The sequence below is a fragment of the Serinus canaria genome, chromosome 2, assembly GCF_022539315.1.
Source record: "Serinus canaria isolate serCan28SL12 chromosome 2, serCan2020, whole genome shotgun sequence".
Lineage (NCBI taxonomy): Eukaryota > Metazoa > Chordata > Aves > Passeriformes > Fringillidae > Serinus > Serinus canaria.
This window is the reverse complement of record NC_066315.1, coordinates 134,210,588-134,230,721: the sequence shown is the minus strand read 5'-3', so window position 1 is coordinate 134,230,721 and position 20,134 is coordinate 134,210,588. Positions and strand designations below refer to the sequence as shown.

The following is a 20,134-nucleotide window of genomic DNA, read 5'->3' as shown; positions in this document are numbered from 1 at the left end:
GGCACAGGAGCCCTCTCAGGCTGGAACTGCCGCTGTCGCTGTGCCCGGCCCCGCGCAGGTGACGCTGCGGGCTGAGCGCAGTGCCCCAGCGGGCGGGCAGCGAGGGGAGCGCTCCCTGTGTCCGTGCCACAGCACTGCAGCTCTCTGCCCGCAGGCCCAGGGGCTGGGGAGGGAATGGGAGCTGCCACCACCCTCCGGGCGAAGGGCGCGGGTGCCCCCGAGCGGCTCCTCAGCCGGGAGCTCGCAGCAATGCTGGAACAGCACAACCCACTGGCAGAGGAATGCTTTTTAAGGGACAGTTTTTCCAGTATTCTTCTAATTGGGAGTATGAATATTATTTCGAGTCAGTAATTTTTCACAATAGCCACCGAGTCACAACAGTATCCGATTGCTCATTCAGTTTTTTCTTATGCTTGTGCATCACTTTATAAATGATTCTAAAAGATGAGAAAAATTAAACATTTTCACTTCAAAGCCTCTTTCTTGATCCTCTCTATTAATCAAATTCATTTTTGCAGTTATGTATAGACCTGGTTGATGTTACAGTTCCAGATACAATTAAAAATGCATCATGTTACAGTGGCAAAGTACTGAACTATACTTCAATTTCAAAAGGCCCCAAAGATCCACATTAAAAAAAAACCCAGTAATACGGGCAAAGATAGAAATCAGAATTAGAAAAGCAACTCAAAGTAAATGTGAAAAAATTGCTGATAAAAGATAAAACTGCCTTTTTCTTAAAGAATTCAACCTCTTAGGAATTGCTGAGTAAATACTTGCATCCCATGTCAGAGACTTCAAACAACTCATTCTCTAGAAAAGAAGTACAAAAGGAATTTCACCAACAGTTTTACGTAGTTTTAACTTTGTCCTGCTTACTCTGGGAAAATCAGAAAAGCTATGCTCAGCAGTATGTCATATCCCATTTTCCACACTTTTTTTTATACCTTTCTGCTTTTCTGGTCAACATACTTGTTAACTGTGCTTCTTTTCTGAAAATCTTTGTAAGGTTCCACACTTGTATAAAGTTAGGGATTATTAAAAACTGGAACAGGTGACACCACATTAGAGTCCACCGAGAGAGAACCACCTTAGAACCATGAGTCCACAAAATTTTTTATTAAAATAACAGCAACTTTAAGAAATCAATGCAGTGCAAAGAAAAATTAATGATTTTTCATCCTTATGAAGTATGTAAACTGCATTCCAAATCCTGACATGACTGATGTAATACAGGAAACTGTATCCCAGATGAATGTCAAAGTTAAAGACTGGCATGCTGAGCAAGGAAGGTTCTTATTCTTTGCAAGAGTTCCTTCTTTACACTGTCTGGTACCAAAGCTGAAACACAAATAAGAAAGCAAGAAGTAAAAAAATACAAAACAAAAAGTATGCTAAAACCATACTTTTACTATAGCCATTTCTATTCTTTCATTGTCTTGCAATTCTGATAATACCTAAAGTAACTGAAATGACTTGATTTTCATATAGCACATCTATATTTTTCCCATTTAAAATAGGCTAAAATTGAGAACAAATGTTATACGTTACTAGTCAGGGTTTTTTTTTTTTTTTTTTTTTTTGCTTATTCATAGTCCAGAAAACTGGAACATTTGAGGAAAAGGATTATTTAACAGAAAACAGGATATAATCACCAGAACAAGTGTGATTATCCTACCTTTTTTTCTTCACAAATTTAACAACCAAAAAAAATCTGAAATCTGGTGTCTAGCAAGGGTCTCAAGCAAACTATTTTGAAAGCCTATTTTTATTTAGAACTTTAGAATAAGTTTCTATTTTTATTTAGAACTTTAGAATAAGTTTCTACCACTAACATTAAACCCTGCTAGAGAGCCTGAGAGGAACAATATAAAGAGGATTGCAGTTTCCTTAAGCGATTTTAATTTTTTTTTGTATTTGTATGCTATGTCCTTTACTCTTCCCATTCCACTAGAACTGTTAGTTCTGATTTTCCATCTTACAAGATTTGCAATTTTAAAACATCTGTGTTGCATACACAACTTGGGACCATTAAGTCAATTATCAAAGTGAATATAGACATGACTAAATAATCTGCAAAAGTAATCTGAAGGCTGCTACACAATAAAAATTCACATGTTTCATTGGTTGTTAATATTAAGCTATTAACATTTTATTTGTATTTATCAAGCTATTAACAGTTTTCCTTGAATCCAACACAGACAAGCTCATGATTCTGCTTTCAAAATACTAATGAAATAGAGGTAGGTATGTTTATTGATGTACTACTCCATCCACATTTGCATTTTCTTACCTCGGCCTTTGGGAGTGATTTCTGCCACCAAATCATCAACAGTAACATGTTCTAATCCTTTTTCTTTAATGACATCTGGGGAAGACCAAGACCAGTAATTTAAGTCTTTTAATCCATTCATAAAATGACAAAACCTATGCTGGTGATTAAGAGACAAAACCTGCCTACATGGTCATGGGAGAATACAAAGTAGCATGGGACCTAAATCTAGGTTATTAGCTCAGTACTTACTGCACTGTACAGTGGATTTTAGTCTTTCGCTCATGCCAGAGATTTAAGGATAGGAACCTGTCACTGCTGATGCATCTTGATCAGCTCATATTTTAAAAACAAACATGAAATTGTTTTATCTCACCTGAGCATTACCAGATGTGCCTGCTACTAGAGTGTTGGAGCAGTTCACAAGTTGGCTCACTTATCTCTTAAAACACATTATTTACACAGTAGTAAGAAAGGTGCAACTGGAAAAACACTTTGGAACATACAGTAAGGAAGAACACAGACAGTAAATCCTTACTACTCTTCCAAATGGTTTAAACAAGATTTCTGTACATATTTCAGCCAAGTCAAAAAGTATGTCAGAGAAAAAGGAATAAATCTATAGCAAAAGAAAGGCTGTTATTAATACACATCACTATGTTTCATCAGTATGAAACAACTGTTTACTTATAGTGCCTTGCACACTACTGAAAAATGCAGAAATCAAAGCCGAGAAGTAATCTCAATTCAGTAGCATGTTTAAACATAAATGTCAAGTTGCCAGGGATACATTCTTCTTGCCCAGGTCTTGTTTAAACTGTCAGTAAAGCCTTCATCTGGGACTTTGATTTGTCCAGAATCTCAGTTGACTACAAAGGAAATTAATTAATTGACCACTGTTACCTTTGCAATGTGCCTTCAACTGATCCTTCCAGCCACATTCAATTAATTTGGCTCTCAGCAACTCTTTAAGGCTGTTAAAACAATAAAAAACTTGTTAGAACAGCAAACATTCCTGACAGCTTAAATATGCTCCAGTATGAAAGTCAGGCCTACAATTACTACCCAAGAGCTCCCAGAGCAGCAGCAGAAATGGTTGCCATGTTGGACTATGAGGATTTGGTGCCCCGAAGCTAACTCACAGAGCTGCTTCAGGCAATGCTGACACTGCAGCCACAGAGAAAAAAGTAGAAGTCCTTGAATTACTTGACCTGACTGAGTCTACTCTGCTAGCAAATGCATGCAGACTTTCAAAGTTTGAGTATTTCACCTGATACCAGGTCTTTAAAATAAGTAAAACCTTCTCCCTCGCCTTTCAGGAAGAATTCAGCACTATTCAACTGCAGGTTACACATTATCTCATTCTGGGTGAAAATGAAGGATCCTGTACCTTAAAACCTTAACCTCCTAAGCATGGTTAGTTATGTAAACTTAAGCAACAAGGATTCAGGCATTACTGGAAAAGACACAACAATCTGCCACAATGAAGCATCTACTCCATATATCAAAATAGAATATTGAAAAGTTAGATAAAAATTAGTACTAAAAAAACAGAAGAAGGGAAAATGAAAGTAAGATATGATAAATACCTTTAATATCTTTTACCCTTTTCTCCATTAGCTAGGAAGCCTGCTTATCTTGTACAATCCTAAGTAACTCTAGCAAAACCCTGTTTTCATGAATGAAAGGATTGTAGCCAGAGGTTGAACAGTGTAGGTCTAATACCTTTTACTCAGTGAATTGTGTAGAGGGCAGATGAACTGATGACAAAAAGCAGAGTAAGAATACAGGTGAAATTGGCTGCCTCTGGATATTTCTTAGTTCAAGAAATCTAAGTGCTCTGCCTCTGATCACAGTACAGCTCTGATAAAGCCTGTTTATCAGACAGCTTTTGACATCCTGACAAAACCCTTCCTATTCTTAAATTAGCATAAAATAGATCTCAATACCATTTCAATAAATTGCTTGCTTTTCTCAAGCTCTGTGCAATCTTCAAGGGGATGGTCACAGCCAGGAAAGATGTAGAGCAGAGATACCATACCACATCAGGCTACAAAAGGTTACACCAGGCACAAGGCTTTGCCATGACCCAGGAAAAAAAAATTTTCTCATACAGGCCATTAAAAATATAGGAAATAGAGCTTTTGGTGCATGGTGTTGTAAGCACAGTGAAACGATGAGGAGGGAAATGTCATAAGCACTCTAGTGCTTTGTAAATACAACATCAATAAAACAGACTGAAGAGACAATAGGCCAAAAAAATTGTGCAATTTACTTGTTTGCCTTGGTTGGGATCTCTACAATGACTTGCACAAGCGCTCCTTTATGTATTCTAAAATATATTGCTTTACCTAACAAGAGAAGAGCTAGAAACACAACAAACACTTAAAAGCAGAAAGGAAAGTTTTGTTTCCTTTCCTTATCAGGAAATAACAAGATTTAGCTGCAGCAAATTGAATGGAAGGATGATTCTTACATGAATCTAGGGCATTCCAACACAAAATACCTACATAAGAGAAAGCTTCAGAGTTCATAAACCATTAACCCATCCTTTATTTCCCCACTATCTCTTTTCAATGGGAAAACTACAATAAAACTGTTCAAAAGGCATTTTTTTAAATAGCTTGTATAACACTCAAGACTTTCATGTGCAAGCATTTAAAGAATTTAGAATTGAATTTACTTTATGGACTTTATTGTACTTCTAGGTGTAGTGCAGTCTTGATGTATTTAAAGCCTCTCACCGGCATGGAGTAGGAATTCAACTTACCGCTCTCGCTCTCCTGTTTCTATTAGCTTTTGATTAATGGTTGCTCTCATCTGCGCATCTTTATTCATTTTGGAAATCTAGGTTTTCCACAAACCTACACAGAGCAAATCAGAGTTTCGACAAATGCTGGTGTCATTCACTCAACAAAAAAAAGTGACCAAAACAGAATGACATGCAGTGTCCCGTCCAGTGACACGTCCCCGCGTTTAATGACCGGAGCACCAGTGTGTGACCAGCTCAGGGGCGAGCTCGGCACGGCACCCACCCGGCTACCCGAGCGCCGGGCACCGGCAGTTCACCCGGCCGCCTGCGCGGGCACGGCCCACCCCCTCCGGGCGCGGCCTCTCCGCAGCCCGGCCCTCCCGCCCGGCGCCCCCGGCGCTCGGGCAGCCGGGTGGCGCCCCGGAGCGAGGGAGCGGCGCGGAAAGGCCCGGCCCGGTTCGGTCCGGTTCGCTCCCGGCTGGTTCCCGGCTCACCGCCGCCGCAGCCCCGCCGGTCCGTGCAGCAGAGGCGGAGCCGCCTGCAGGACGCACCACGCGCCGCCAGCCCCACCGCTCCTGGGTGCAGGTGCCGCCGGGAAACGTAGTCCGGGCTCGGCGACTACAGCTCCCGACGCGCCCCAGGCCCACGGCTGCCTCCCGGCCCGGACTACGGCTCCCACCATGCACTCCGGCGGCCGGGCGCCCGCTCACCCTCTTCCCGTGGTGCTCCGCTGCCAGTGCCGCGCGTTTCCCGAGGGCCCGCGGAGTTGCCGGCGCATCCCGAAGTTTTCCCGGAGCCGCGGGATGGCGGGCGCCGCCCACTGCTCCCTGCAGGCCAAGCGCCTGCTGCTGGACCCCAAGTTCGAGGGATACAAGCTGTCGCTGGAGCCGCTGGCCTGCTACCAGCTGGGGCTGGACGCGGGTGAGGAGCGGACGCGTCGCGGGGCTGATCCCGCCGGGCATCCCTTGGGCAGCGCAGGGGGACGGATCCCCCGCGTTTCCCTTCGTCCTCTCGCGGTGTTCCGCGGCCCTCGGTACAGGGTGCCCCGAGCTGGGGACAGCCCGGCCCGCAGCACCGGGAGTCCCGCGCCTCTCGAACGGCGGGGGTTTCAGAGATCGGGCGCTTCGTCTCGGCTCTTCCCGGTATAATTGCTGCAGTTGGCCAGGGGCGTCCGGCTTCCTCCCCGCCAGGTGGCTTCGTGGTGGACCGAGGTGTCTGACTTGTCAGACCTCTGCCTTAGCCCGCTCCTGGTTCTCTTAGTTCCTAAATGAATAAGGAAACTTGTGTCCGAAATCTGCTCTTGCTTGTGCAGGCAAGGTGAGGCCAAATGACCGGCTGAGGTAGTTCCCAGCGGAGTGTGAACGGAGCACATGCCATTTAGAGAAATACGTATGAAATTAACGTCTTGTACAAACCTCAGCAAATTTTCTTTCTTACTCTGCCCAGAGTTCAGAGGTGAATCTTCATGTCATGCATTCCACGCCCTGCTTTCTCTGCCAAGCATCATTAGTGTTTGAGCGTGGTCCATTAACACGCTAATTCACTGAGGAGTTCATTAGCACAAAGTCCTGTTGGGTATGTGCCTACAATCTTAGCCATGCCCTGAAGTATCTCAGCACTCTGCGTTTACTGATTTGAGAAATTCAGGCCTTTTTGTAAAGTGGGTGAATTAGTTTGCTTTTCTTTGTAAAGCTGAGACAGCAAACACAATTTGTGTGGATTAATCTCAGTCTCTGTATATTTACTGTACAAGATACCTGTCCTCAGAGTGATCCATTACATGCTACTTTAGTTTTGTGTAGAGCATACTCTGTTCGTGGTAGATCAGAAAGGTGTTTTTGCCATGCTGAGTTGTCAGCAGTAGGAAGGAAGCTTTTAGATAAATTTTTTATTGAATGTTAAGTGAATGAGACTGTGAGTGTATCTGTGGTAGGACTGCACAATTTAATGAGAGTAACATTTTTACTGTAAGACTGCTTTAGGTGTCACCTTTCAGAAGACAGCCCAAATGCAGGTGAGTGGGTGCATGTTCTGAGTGTGCTGCAGTTGTGTCAGAGAGAGCAGCAGGGTAGCATTGGAGCACTCCCTGAGTTTGTGTCTTATTTGCTGTTCTGCTTATGGTCAAGCAAACTTTGTGGTTCTTGGATAGTCAATTGTGCACCTGTTCTAAATAGGTGAGTATTATAGATCTTCATTTAAATACATGAACAATGGAGTTTCTAATGGAGAGATGGATCCACTCAGTTCTTGTCCCTTCAGATACTTTACATAATGGTTACAGAAACTGTGTAAGTGTGTAGTAGAGGATTGATATGTGTGACCGTGTTCTTTTCTTTCCCCACTTCCCACAGCACAAATACACTGACTCATTCAGTCTAACTTACTCAACTGTGCTACAGAGTCACTAATACGAACTCATATTTTCTGTTCTGTGTGTGCATATGTAGATATAGATACTGGTCCTCTGAAGAGTGGAAAGCTTTTATTGTTCTTGTGTTTTGGAATTAATAACAGGACATGTATCAGGCCTTACATCTGTCTTCCAGATGTTTTGGTTGCAGCCTGCTCTTTGGCCATACGGCTGCCTCCTTCTCCTTGCTGGTTTTCTTTTGTGTCCTTCAAGGCAGTTTACTCACAGTGCAGAGGTGTTCTGTACCTGACTTTTGTATTTCCCAGTGAGTGGTCTACACACGTGTTAGATTTAGGGTGTCCTTCCAAAATTTGATTTTTTGTTGTGCAGGAGTGATGGGTTGAGTTGTAGAGACTGTGGATGGTGTGTAGGCTGTGGCTTTTTCAAAGCACTGTGTGAGAGAAGAAGCCAGTAGTCTGTGGGAAGGCCAAGAACTTCTGCTTTCCAGCACACTTGTATGCAGATTCAAAGCCTCTAGAACATGATGAAGAGCTTGGTAGTTTTTGGGTTATTAAATAAATACTTGTCATTGTGTGAAGAATTTGATTTAATTTCCTCAAAGTGGGACTGAGTGCAATAGCTGAAAAAAAAAAAGTAAAATGTTGAGGAGCGCTGTCAGTACCATTATTTCTGATTTTATTCACAACTGTTTGTAAAAATAATGTAGTAGAATCTGGAAGATTAATGTAAAAAGGCAGTTTATTTTTTTGTTTTGCAGAAAAAAATTTAATGAGTGTCTCAAATGACCTGAGATTTGTAGTTCTGCTTGGGTGGCATCCCAAATTTGGTGGCAGTTAAGAGGATTATGTGAGTTTTAGAGTACTTGGAATACATGACAATAAAAAGAAATAAGTGCTTGTTCTTAAGTAGAACTGAGTTTTAACTTAGCTGTAGTTGAAATGTTTATTATCTATTTTCATGAATTTCACTGCTAGCTATAAAATAAAATTACCAAAAAAAAAAAAAAGTCCTGTGGAATTGATGCAGTCTCCAGCCCCAAGAGCAGGTGGATAGCAGCATGTGCTGTTGTGTGACAGCTTGTGGTGGTTGTCACATTCCTGAGGACTACAGTGAGCTTCATTTTCTGACCATCATGTAAAACCTAGTGTTCAGTTCTAATATGCTTTCAACTGGTTGACTATGGTTGCCAGGAATTTGCTGTGGTCAGATATGCAACTGACATTTTAAGAAACAGTTTATTTATTAGATCTGCGATAGAAGGTGATTTTCTAATAAATTTCTAAAAATGTATGGTCACAGTGAAGAAGAATGGGGGAAGTATGATACTGTCCCTTCTCTTTTAAATACTATGATTTGCATGTTCTTCTTTTATATCTTCTACATTCCAACCCATTCTGTCCTAGTTAATGCTAAACTGTCACAGTAATTTGTTTTCTCATCTCTCTGCCTGGTAATATATTTCAACTAGTAATGAGTCCTTTATTAATATGCTTTTAATTCCTAGCTCTTCACTGTACATTTTGTCTTTCTCCTTACTTTTTAAAGTTTATTTCCATAACTTATTTTCAAATGCTTCCTTGCATTGAGTTTTGTAATGCCTTTTTTTTACTTCACCTAATGTTTAGGAGGGTTGAATGAGCATCTTGGTTGTTGTTATCTCTTCTGCCCTAATCTGAGCTCAGCAGTGTCCAAAGCAGAGATTGTGGGGCAAATCCTTGGATTTGCCCCACAAGGGCAAAGGAAGGAACATGTCCAAGTTGCATAACATTTTTAAAGGATCAAGACTTCTTGTAGTGTGTTTTTATACTTTGTAATACTTTGAATAGTTTTGTTCTTTGTATCCCCATAGTTTTCCCAAGTAGTTTACCCCAGACTGTGCCCCCTTCCCTTTACCTATAGAATTCCTCTCCCTTGGTGAGATCATCCCCAAATCCCCATCCTGGCTCTCTGTCAATCACTCAGCATCCCATCCCCTCCATCTAGAAGCTTCAGTCCAAGATGTCGAGTGATTAGCTAGAGGCCAGGAGTCAGCCCCTCGAGACTTGTTTTATACGCTGCCGAAATGTCTATCCCCCATACCCATCCCTTTGGGTCATTTATTGGTTGGTAAAATGTTATCTACTCTTGGTTTCCTCCTCCCTTTAAATGTAACCTTGGCACATCTCCCCAGCGCTCTTGGCAGGAGGCCCCCTGAGGTGTAGGAGCTCCCTGGAGCCCCTGAATAAAACCTTGGATTAATCCCTGCTAAGAGTCGGCCCCGTTCTCCCACCGATGTCTCTGGTGTCTCCTCTGCTGCAAAGGCGACTGGCCTGGCTGCCCTCAGCACCCTCGGGGTACAAGAAAGTGTCTCCCCGCTGTCGGCTGTGTCAGGTTTACTTATCTGGTGTCTGCCAACTCGGGCCTGGCCAGGGGTTCCTGGGAGGCTCCCAGAGGGACAGAGACTATTGCTGTTTACTGGTTAGATGTCTCATAATTCCCTTTCCTTTCCAGAGGCTTGGAATTTATTCAGATGTGGCTGTCCCTGATCACCTTCCTCTCTATCTTGTCTGTTTGCAGGACCATTTGTACCTGTAATGTAGTAGTGGATGCTTTTCAGTATAGCTACAGCTGGAAGGCAGAGTAAACATTTGTTTAGAGATGGAGCTGCTGATGCAAGCCAGGAGTATACACAGAGAATGCATTCCTTTGATCATGTGCATTTATCAGTTTTATCACTTTTTTTTGAAAAATGGTGGCAATGCACGCTGCTTAGAGGGCCTGTCTCAGTGAAAAGTTGCTCTTTAGTAGTGCTACATGGAAAACAGGTTTGTGACTTTTCATGGAGCAAAAGGCGCTGGTATGTTTCAAACACTTATAGAGATTTCAATTTGCATTTTTCATTTGTATTTGAAAATTAAATATAAAAAAGTGTTTAAATTAATGTATGGGAAATAGTAAGAAATTGAGAGCTTTTTCACACATTTGCAGCTGTAATTCATAGAAGTTTAGTTCTCAGGCACATATTTCCTCAACAACAATGAGATGCTGCCTTTAACAACAAAAACATGGGTTTTATAATTAAAAGAAAAAGCATTAATGGAGGGTTAGAAGGATCTTTGAAGGCTAATACTAGAAAATAAATTCTCTCTTCTACTAATAGACCAGTGTGTCTGCAATACAAAATTGCTTCCACTGGGTGGCATTGCAAAACAAGGCATGACATACAAGCATGTAATATTTGATGCCACAGAATCATTTTTGCAGTTTTGTAAAGTTGCTTTCTTGTATTCAGGAAAACATCTAAAAATGGAGGGGCTTCTGGGGGTTGTTCCTCATCCTTTTTTCCTCTACGTTTCTTTTTTCCCCCCAGTTCTGCTTCATAGTGTTTGGTGGCAGATGTAAAACCTCTCTATTCATTTAAAGTATAACTTCCTTGATTGAGTGTTCTTTATTCAGAGCAGATTTTTTTTTTTTTTTTGCATTACAGACTAGTAATTATAATAATATCTAGCTATGGATCTTAGAGTAACAGGTAGGTTAGGGCTGTGTTACTTCTTTTGATTCTTATGAATTACTTTGTATTTAGAACTTTTGCTTCTAAGTAAGGCATTGTGAGTGCAAATCTTTTCTTTAATTATGTTTAAACTATTTTGAGTCAAATTATTTCTTTTAAAGCATGGAACTAGTAGAGATAAATACAATTCTAAAAAAGTAGCATAGCTTTCTTTATACTGGTCCAAAATATCCCATGCAACTAGGGTTGTTGGGAAATAACATTGAAAGCTGACATTTAGTTTATACAGTCTGCCTACTTGCTTTCTTTTCTGGTATGAATAACTGTGTATGAATCAATGTTGCTGGGTTATCATGGTGCAGGTGTGTTTATCAGAAATTTGAAAGAGACCACGTATGGTCCTGTTGAATAGCTGCCATTGATTGCTGCTTCTTAATTGAACCCAAACAAACTAGTGAACCCATTGAGACTGGTGCATTAGTCTGACTCTTAAAAATCACATAAACAAAAAAAAAAAAAAAACCTTAAAATCCAGGAAAAAAATTAAAAACCGTAAAACAAACCCAAACCAAACAACAACAAATCAGAAAAAAATCTTGACTGAGCAACTAAATATAAACTCATAGAACTGTGTAACTGTGAGACTGAATAAGGTAATGATCTGATTGAAGTATTTCTTCTCCATTTATACATTTATATTAACTTACCTTTATCTGAATTTATTTTATTAAAAGTCTCTGTTTCTTTTCTCTTTTCTCCTTTATTTTTTTGCACTCAGCTCCATTGGTTTTCTGTTTTTTTTTTTTTTGAAAGACTGTCAAGAAACCTTGAATCTTGAAGGCTGTAGAAAGGAAGGAATGAATTTTATCCTAGTGTAGAATCTTCTATAAAGTATCTAAGCACATGGTATGTGATAGCAGATGACAGATTTTACTTGGTCACAGTATGGGTTTCAATTAATGGAGAATGGAATAGGTTCTTTAATTGCTTCATCTTGGCAGAGCTATACATATGTATAATACATTCTGAAAGCAGTTGGCCTCCTCATTTAAAATGTTTCATGACAAGACAATACACATTTGTCAGATTTCCTAATTTCAAATCACCTGTGTATTGTATAGTTTCTGACTTCTTTTTATGGAATTAATAACATATTGCAATAATACAAGGGATTTGGATATCCTACTCCTGATCCCTTTTATTATTCAGGGCCTATCAGAACTAATCTAGAAAACTAAAGGACAGAGAGTTCATATTCTTCCAGATTTTATAAAATTTATCACTTTGCAATCAGCTAATCAATAATTTATTGTTCCAAGAATCTTCACGAAAAGTTGTACCTTTACTCTAGGAATCATCTAGTTTGGAGTGTTTGGACTGTTTTTTAGTTACAGTTCTGATGGGAACAACACAACTAGGGGAGTGTGGAGGGAGAAGTGGAGAAAGGAAGCCTTACCATTTCAGGGGTTTTGTGCTAATGTCCTGGGATGACGTTATGATGCTTGTATCCCCATTCGTGTGTTCAGTTTATGCTGGATATTATGTTCTGTGCCTTCAAGACTGGCTCTGAAGAGTGAAAGTTTTGGTCTCTTATCTGCCACTCCCCCACGGCTGGTGGGACACAGAGACGGGGCAGTACATTGTGCTGCTTTTGCTTTTTGACCTGCTTTTCGCTTTGCTCTCGCTCTTGCTTCTGCTTTGCTCCTGCTTCCTCTTGCTTTTTCTGCTTCTGTTCATTAGTTTAGCTAAACAGACCAAATTTCTTCCTGGACTGTTTCTTCTTTCCTTTTTGGACCTACTCGAACCTGCTCCGGACTGGGACCTGGGAAACACTGAGAGAGAGTTTGCACTTTTGGCTGCAGCAGCTGCCCCAGTGCCGGAGGGACTGATAACAGAGCAACCACCCCAGGAGAGACTTTCTGAATTTGTCATCTCTGTCAGAGCAGTGAAAGAGTGGTGTCATCCGGTATTGTTCATTTTGTGTGCTGGGGGGTGCTGTGCCTGTTAAATAAACAGGTTCTTTCCACTTCTCTCTGAGGAATCCTTCCCGAACTGGTTGGGGGGAGGGGCCGTGTGGGTTTGCTTTCTGGAGGGGCCCCCTTTTGGAGGTTTTCTCCTAAATTTGCCCTAAACCAGGACAGCTAAAAAATCTTTACGTGTTTCTGCATTTATTTTCTAATTTCATAGGATCAGCTATACAGGGAGTAGATTATATGCGCTTGGTTTCACTGATAATAATTATCCTGGATTATATTTGGTCGGTCTTTAATTGTTTACAAAACATTCATGTCATCTCTTGTATTGGGAAAAATATCTCTGATAAAGCTTGGTTACACAAACAGCTTTAAAATGTGTTTTCATAATATATTCTATTTTTTTGCAGTGTAATTTAGAGTAAAATATTCTAATAAATTAAAGTAGGAATTGGAATGGGTAGCAGTCCTTGCCATTAAGACAGGTGTATTTTCTTTTCACTCCTTTGTTGATATTCTAGGGTGTTTTGAAGGGCTGTAGCTTGTGGAACAGTAATTTGTTAATTGCAGAGGTACGGAAATCCCTCCTCTGTGGTGAATATGAATAATGATTTGATCTGGGTGGAATTAAAACTAATGGTTTGCAAATATCAACAGTGATTAGGAGACTAATTGCTAATTATGCTGTGATTTTGCAAGCATTTTGTATAGTATGACTGGATTTTTTATTAATCAGGCAACATAATCTTGCATAGTTTCCTAAAGCCACTGTTATGTTATTAGCTAGTGTCTCTGACAGGGGTCTGTTCTGAGCCATACAGGGATTGTCTGGTTGTTGAGTTTGTGGTAGCTGTGCACTGGCACTGATGGTACTGCCAAATGATCTGCTCTTTACAGGAATTGGTATTCTGCCACAGTAAACTACTTCTGCTGCAGTAGGGTTCAAGTAGATGCTAAAGAAGAGTCAAAAATCTGAGTGCTTCTGCACAGAGTTGTGAATGGTCCCTGTTAGGGATGGGATGGAAGTGAAATACTGAAATAGTAGTACTGAGCAGAAAACGGAAGAAAGTAGAAGTTGAAAGATAAGGAGCGACAATCTGCTATTAGAAGGATTAGCCTTGAGGTGCATTTCACATACTCTGGGCTTGAGTGCTAATTATAATAGACTAAGACTTAACATAGACAATGTTTACTTGTAACTTTGTAAAGGAATTGTGTTAGGTGAAGTTCAAGATAAGTTCCCTATAGGAAAACTAAGAATCCTGGGTCAACTATACTGGAGAATGAAATGGAGTTCTGATCTCTATCTAAGACTGTTTACAGAATGATGAACTAGACCTCTGCTAATGTATTTTGAGCTATTTGGACTACAGCTGCTGTATCTCTGTACAGATAAGGAATAGGAGGAAAAAACCGCACATAATTTAAATAAAAACCTGGTTAGTCTTCAACAGATCATCCAGTCCTGATTACTATTAGTTAAGTAGAGGTTTTCTGTTTGGAAAAATCTTGCACAAATGAATGACTGTAGGTACCATGCTTCTTGCCTTGAAGAAGGTAGTATTCTAGTGAATAGCTATTCTTTGCAGCCTCTTTCAAGTAGAAAAACGTAGTCTGAAATTTTTATGGTATCTTAGACATTTCTGGAAATTTCAACCTCAGTGAGAGTGCTGAGAACATGGTGGGGGTTGTTGTTTGTTTGCTTTTGATTTTTGTTGTAATTTTGTTTGGTGCTTTTTTGTTTTTTTGTGGATTTTTTTTTTTTGGTAATTACTGTGAACTAATTCTGCTTTGTACTGTTTTAATCTTTTGCCTTGCACGTGTTGGTATAGTAAGTATTTAAGACCATGAAATCCATGTGGATGTATGGAATATTTCTTTTGGCTACTGTTTTCCTGGAGTTACTATAGAGCAGACTTTTTTTTCCCTTTCTGTAATACAAAATATTGTACATTTGACATTGTTGTTTCATGTTTGTAGATGTGTGTTTCATTCTGTTTGACATTGTTGTTTCATGTTTGTAGATGTGTGTTTCATTCTGTGAAGGTTATTGATAAATTGGACTTCAACACATGCTGGTGAGAGACAGGGTGGAGGTCTATTGGGTTTGCATGGGAAGGTTTTGGTAACAGGGAGGCTGCAAGGGAAGGCTTCTGTGAGAAGCTGCTGGAAGCTTCCCCCATGTGTGACTGAGCCAATCCCAGACAGCTCTGAGATGGACCTGACACTGGCCAAGGCTGAGCCAATCAGCCATGGTGGTAGTGCCCCTGGGGTAATAAACTGGAACGGTATGAAAAGCTGCTGCACAAGAACTGCAGCCAGAGAGAGGAGTGAGGCTGTGTGAGAGAAACCAGTCTGCAGACACCAAGGTCAGTGAGGAGGAAGTGGAAGGAGGTGCTCCCGGTGCCAGTGCAGAGAGTCCCCTGTGGTGAAGACCATGGTGATACAGGTTGTTCCCCTGCAGCCCATGGAGGCCCCTAGGGGAGCAGAGATCCACCTGCAGCCTGTGAAGGACCCCATGCTGGAGCAGGTAGGATGCACCTGACTGAGGCTGTGATGGCATGGAAAGCCCATGCTGGAGCAGGCTCCAGGTAGGACCTGTGATCTCATGGGGAGAGGAATCCACACCACAGCAGGTTTGGTGGCAGGACTTCTGACTCCACTGGGTACCCGTGCTGGTGCAGTTTTTCCTGAAGGACTGTGACCTGTGGAAGGGAGCCACTCTGGAGCAGTTTGTGAAGAACTGCAGGCTGTGGAAAGAACTCACCTTAGAAAAGTTTGTGAAGGCTTGTCTCCTGTGGAAAGGACTCCTTGCTGGAGCAAGGGAAGAGAATGAGGAAGAAGGAGAAGCAGAGAGGTGTGATGAACTGACCTCAACCTCCATTCATTCCCTGTCTCCTGTGCCACTGGAGAGGGGAGGAGGGAATGAATGACCCGTGGGAGTGAAGTTGAGCCTGGGAAGAAGGGAGGGTTGGAGGGGAATGTGTTTTAAGATTTGGTTTTATTTCTCATTATCCTGGTTTGATTGGCAATAAATTAAACTAATTTCCCCAGCTTGAGTCTGTTTTGCCTGTGACAGTAATAGGTGAGTGATCTCTCCTTGTGCTCATCCTCTCTCGTGAGCCTCATGTTTTTTCTCCCCTGTCCAGCTGAGGAGAAAGTGACATGTCAAGTGGCTTTAGTGGACATCTTGCATCCAGCCAGGGCAAACCCACCACAACAGGCCACTGTAAATGATAATGGTGATGAGATAATCAAAGCAAATGACTGCAGTGGCCTTCAGGGTGGATGACTTGCTTTCCAAGTGTATGGTGAAATTTTAAACTATGTATACATAATGTATTTTTCTTCAAATAAAGCATACCTATGGAATGAAAATTGAAGAATTCTTTTTAAATAATTAGTTTAAATTTTAAATTACTAAGCTGTAAATAAATAATTGTTAAAATAGTGTTTTTCTTTTCCCTCCAGCTGTAGCAGAAGTGCAGCTTCGTGATGATCAATATACCCTTGACCACATGCGTGCTTTTGGCATGTATAATTATCTTCACCTTGATTCCTGGTACCAGGATAATGTCTACTATGTTGATCAGTTTGGAAGGGTTATGAATCTGTCAGTGACTCTGGTAAGAATAAAATCTTTTTTTTTTAAACCACTGGATTGGAAAAGATGGGAGCAGATGAGATAGAAAATATTGCAAGTAGGATCCAAATGCAAAAATTGGGGGAAGCTATTGCCATGAAGATAGGTGGAAGATATTTCAACAAAAATGCATTTCACCAGGAAGAATAAAAGGATTTTAAGTGAAGTTTCTGACTTCTTTATGTTAAAAATATTGCATTAGTGTTGCTACCGTGTGTGTTGCAATAGGCCCTGTACCCCTACTTAAGGGGACGGGAGCACTCAGGAGTTGAAGATGCTTGTGGCCAAAAGGAAAAACAAAAGCCAGAGGGTTCACAAAAGCTTACAGAGGTCTTTCAGTGAGTTAAACATTTGGTATGGAAATTGAAATATTTGTCCCTGGCCTCCTAGTACAAACACAGAGCAGTGGGCTGTTGGGATGTTCAGGGTCCTGGAGGTGGTGCCTGGGCTTGGTGGGGGTACCTGTTAATGGGTCAGTTTCTCAACTTGGAAAATAGGTGACTCGCTTTCTATACACCTTAGTTATCATGTGAAGTTTGTTCTTTCAGTCCCTTCTGGAAATAGGTTTGAGGGCTTAGGGGGTCTCTGGTTCTATCTTCCCACCTGCAGTCCATGTCCACATCCACTTCTCCACATTGTTCGTATATGCATGCTGTACTATGCTGTGCTTATCTCCAGGAGCCAGAACAAGGACATTTGTCCCTGAGAAGTGCTGTCCTACCTCTGTGTGGCCCCTGTCTCCAGCCACATCCTGTTCTTTCTCACAGTGTGTTATTACCAACAAACCTTGGTTGAGTCCACAGCTTATGGCTATCACTGCTGGAGACATACACATTAGCTGTTTTCTTTTAGGCTTCTACATAGTGGTAGATCTGCTTCCATTCTGGGCAAGATGGACATGATGACAAGCTGAAGGAAAGGGAAGATGCTTTTTTTTCTAGTTGTTTTCTCTTTCTCCCTGGTATTACTTGATGTTTGTTTACTAGCTTGAAAACCCAGTCATTGTATATGTGTTAGAATTAGAAATGCTTAATCTAGGCATCATTTGTTGGAAGCAAAAAGATGCTGGTGGCTGTGAGGGAAGTTGAAATAGTATAAGCAAGCTAGAACAAGACTGAAATTTCTGCTTTTATACTGGTGGTCCTAAGTAATCAAACAGTATTTCTTTTGAGCCATTTTAATGCAGGGATGCTTTTGTTTCCCTTGTAAAACTATACTTCATTTCAGAGAGGGAAGGACATGGTTCTATGGACACCATGTTTCTGGCACATACAGTTGTAGTACTTGGGCATTAAGAAAGAAAAGACTGTGTAGAAAGGAAAATGCCTATTGTCATACTGCCAGAGTTTGACTCGAAACCCTGTCAGACAAAAGAAAACACAAGGCTATGCATGGGTTTTTGAGAGCATGTGGCTTAACCTGTGCAAGGTTCTGGGGACAGAAATTCCTAGGTCAGGACTAAACTAAGAAAAATTCTGAAACTGTAGTTTTAGATTTTCAGGAAATAAAGGTTTCCAGAGCATGGTAGGATGAGAACTGAAGCTGCAAAATATTCCTTTCCTTTTCATAGTGTGTAGCAGTTGGAGACTTCAGCAGACTCTTACTGTGACAAAACAATCTTCTAGGACTTCTTCCAAAACTTTTGAGATCATCTGGATTCCTAGTAGAAACAGCTAAAAGAAAGCCTTCTCTTAACAGTGGCTTGTCATAATCTCATTTTTTGTTTTATCCTTTGAGGTTGGTTAACCCTGGCTTGCTGCTGGATGCCCACCCAAACACTCTCACTCCTGCTATTCAACAAGATGATGAGGAAAAAGGAGAGAAAAGCTTGTGTATGAGGATAAAACCAGGGAGATCACTTACCAGTTACCATGATGGGCAAAACAGACTTGACTTTGGGGAAAATTATTTAATATATTGCCAATTAGGACTAGTGTAGGATGATAAGAAAGAAGGTCACAGAAAGCTTGTACCAGGAACAAGCTCCATCGTTCAGAAACTTGTACTTGCTCTACTGTGTGTTTTTTCCATGAGCAGCAGTGTGGATATCTGTCCCCTGTGGGTTTCAGGAGGGCAGCCTGCTTTTCCATGGTCTGCTCCAAGGGCTGTAGGCATACCTCTGTTTCACATCATTGGCTTAGCTGACAAGCTCGACTATCTGCAATGGAGAGTCCAGTGGAGCCAGCTGGAAGTGGCTGTATATGCACTGGGCAGCTCTGACCCCTCCTCACTGAGGCCACCCCTGCAGGTCTCCTCTGCCTGCACAACACAGACACCCAATGCATTTCCTTTACTAGGAGAGCACTATGTGTGTAAATTTATTTCTTAGCAGATAAAAGATTTTACAACAGCCTATAAATTGACACACAAAATATTCTTCTCTAGAACCTATTTCAAGATAATGACATTTGATTAATATCTGGTCACAAGTTTTGGCTCTGCCTGAAGAGGGAAATAAAACTGATTAAGCTGTGAATAAATAGACACCATGTTGTGTTCTTATACATGATACTGTGCTGTTTTGTAAAGGAAACATGTTTGCATATGAATAAAAAGGAATTTGTGTTCAGAAACGTCAACAAGGTGTCTCATTACAAATGTGCCCAGCCATATATTAGTCAAATGTATATTAAAAATAGCATTGGTTTTGGCCAAGTACAGCTTGCAATTAAAATTAATGTCAGTCTTCTTTAAAACAGAAGATGGAACAGGGTAATGAGTTCATCCTAAAATCAGAGTGAAAGAGCACATAGACTTTCTAACTCATCATTATTTCTAGTTCTATTTCTTATTTTGGTTGCAGCTTTGATTCTAATATGACAGTGTATAGGTTATCATATATCATGAATTATCCCTGTAACTTAGGTGTTTAAAAAGATGTCATCTGTGAAGGAAGAGAAGTGCATTTAATTCCTTGCCAGTTGCTCAAAATCACACATAATTGAAAAAAGAAAAGTGATCAACACAAGCAGTTCTTCTGTGTTGATGGATGAGTATTCAGGTGGGTTTTTTATACCGGATTGAAGAAGTTGTTGCTCTAACTTGGCTCGAAGTACTGTATAATAGCTTTAAGCTTCTCCTGTTACAGCTGTTGGACTTTTTTCATTTGGTGTGCCAGCAGCACACAGATACTTTGCTTTAAACACCCAATGGGTAGGGTAGTGACAGGATTACTGACTTGAGATTTTTTTAATTGTTTGGGGTGTTATGCATCTGACGCAACTTTGTTGATTGCTTGGTGTTTGTAGCATTCCAGTATAGCTGCAAAACATTCAAAATTTTCTCCTTTAGCAGTTGGATTAGTTTCTTGACCTTAAGCTCTTCTTGCAAAGACAACTTGGTTTCTTTTTATGCTCAGATAAACAAATTGAAAAATTGTTGCAAGAGGAACTCTTTTCTCACCTAATTAAAATCCTTAATGATATATATATTTTCATCTCTTTAATTTCCAATTAGAATTAGCTGTGGAATACTGTTTCTGTAACTTTCAGTTAACTTCAATTTAGAACAGCTGTTAGTGGCACCAGACACAATGTGGGCATTCTATTTCAAACAAGTCAGAATAAGAAAGCTGATAGAGAACAACAAAATCTTTCACTGTCATGTTTCACAGTGTTAAATACTTGTCTC

General features: G+C 40.8%; 2 protein-coding genes across 2 annotated transcripts in view; one reads left to right on the top strand and one right to left on the bottom strand.

Annotated features, from left to right (window-relative positions):
• Positions 1 to 1,104: 1,104 nt before the first annotated feature.
• On the bottom strand, positions 1,105 to 5,659 carry ENY2 (ENY2 transcription and export complex 2 subunit). Its single transcript, XM_009087634.4, has 5 exons — positions 5,519 to 5,659; positions 5,043 to 5,136; positions 3,176 to 3,246; positions 2,294 to 2,368; positions 1,105 to 1,341 (listed from the first exon to the last, which is right to left on the bottom strand). The coding sequence occupies exons 2-5, from the start codon at positions 5,108 to 5,110 to the stop codon at positions 1,265 to 1,267; spliced, it is 291 nt and encodes a 96-aa protein (XP_009085882.1). The 5' UTR covers positions 5,111 to 5,136; positions 5,519 to 5,659; the 3' UTR covers positions 1,105 to 1,264.
• Positions 5,660 to 5,718: 59 nt separating this feature from the next.
• NUDCD1 (NudC domain containing 1) overlaps positions 5,719 to 20,134 on the top strand; it is a 34,733-nt gene continuing 20,317 nt past the window's right edge. The window contains exons 1-2 of the mRNA XM_009087614.4: positions 5,719 to 5,945; positions 16,333 to 16,487. Of these exons, the coding sequence (XP_009085862.2) occupies positions 5,828 to 5,945; positions 16,333 to 16,487 (273 nt within the window). The 5' untranslated portion in view covers positions 5,719 to 5,827. The remainder of the gene's footprint in view (positions 5,946 to 16,332; positions 16,488 to 20,134) is intronic.

Excerpts from the sequence above, each read along its gene's own strand:
- ENY2 (XM_009087634.4), bottom strand. The coding sequence starts at position 5,110 with ATGAATAAAGATGCGCAGATGAGAGCAACCATTAATCAAAAGCTAATA. Across the intron at positions 2,369-3,175 it reads GTTGAAGGCACATTGCAAAG|ATGTCATTAAAGAAAAAGGA; the intron begins GTAACAGTGGTC and ends GGTCTTCCCCAG. Across the intron at positions 1,342-2,293 it reads AATCACTCCCAAAGGCCGAG|CTTTGGTACCAGACAGTGTA; the intron begins GTAAGAAAATGC and ends TTTGTGTTTCAG.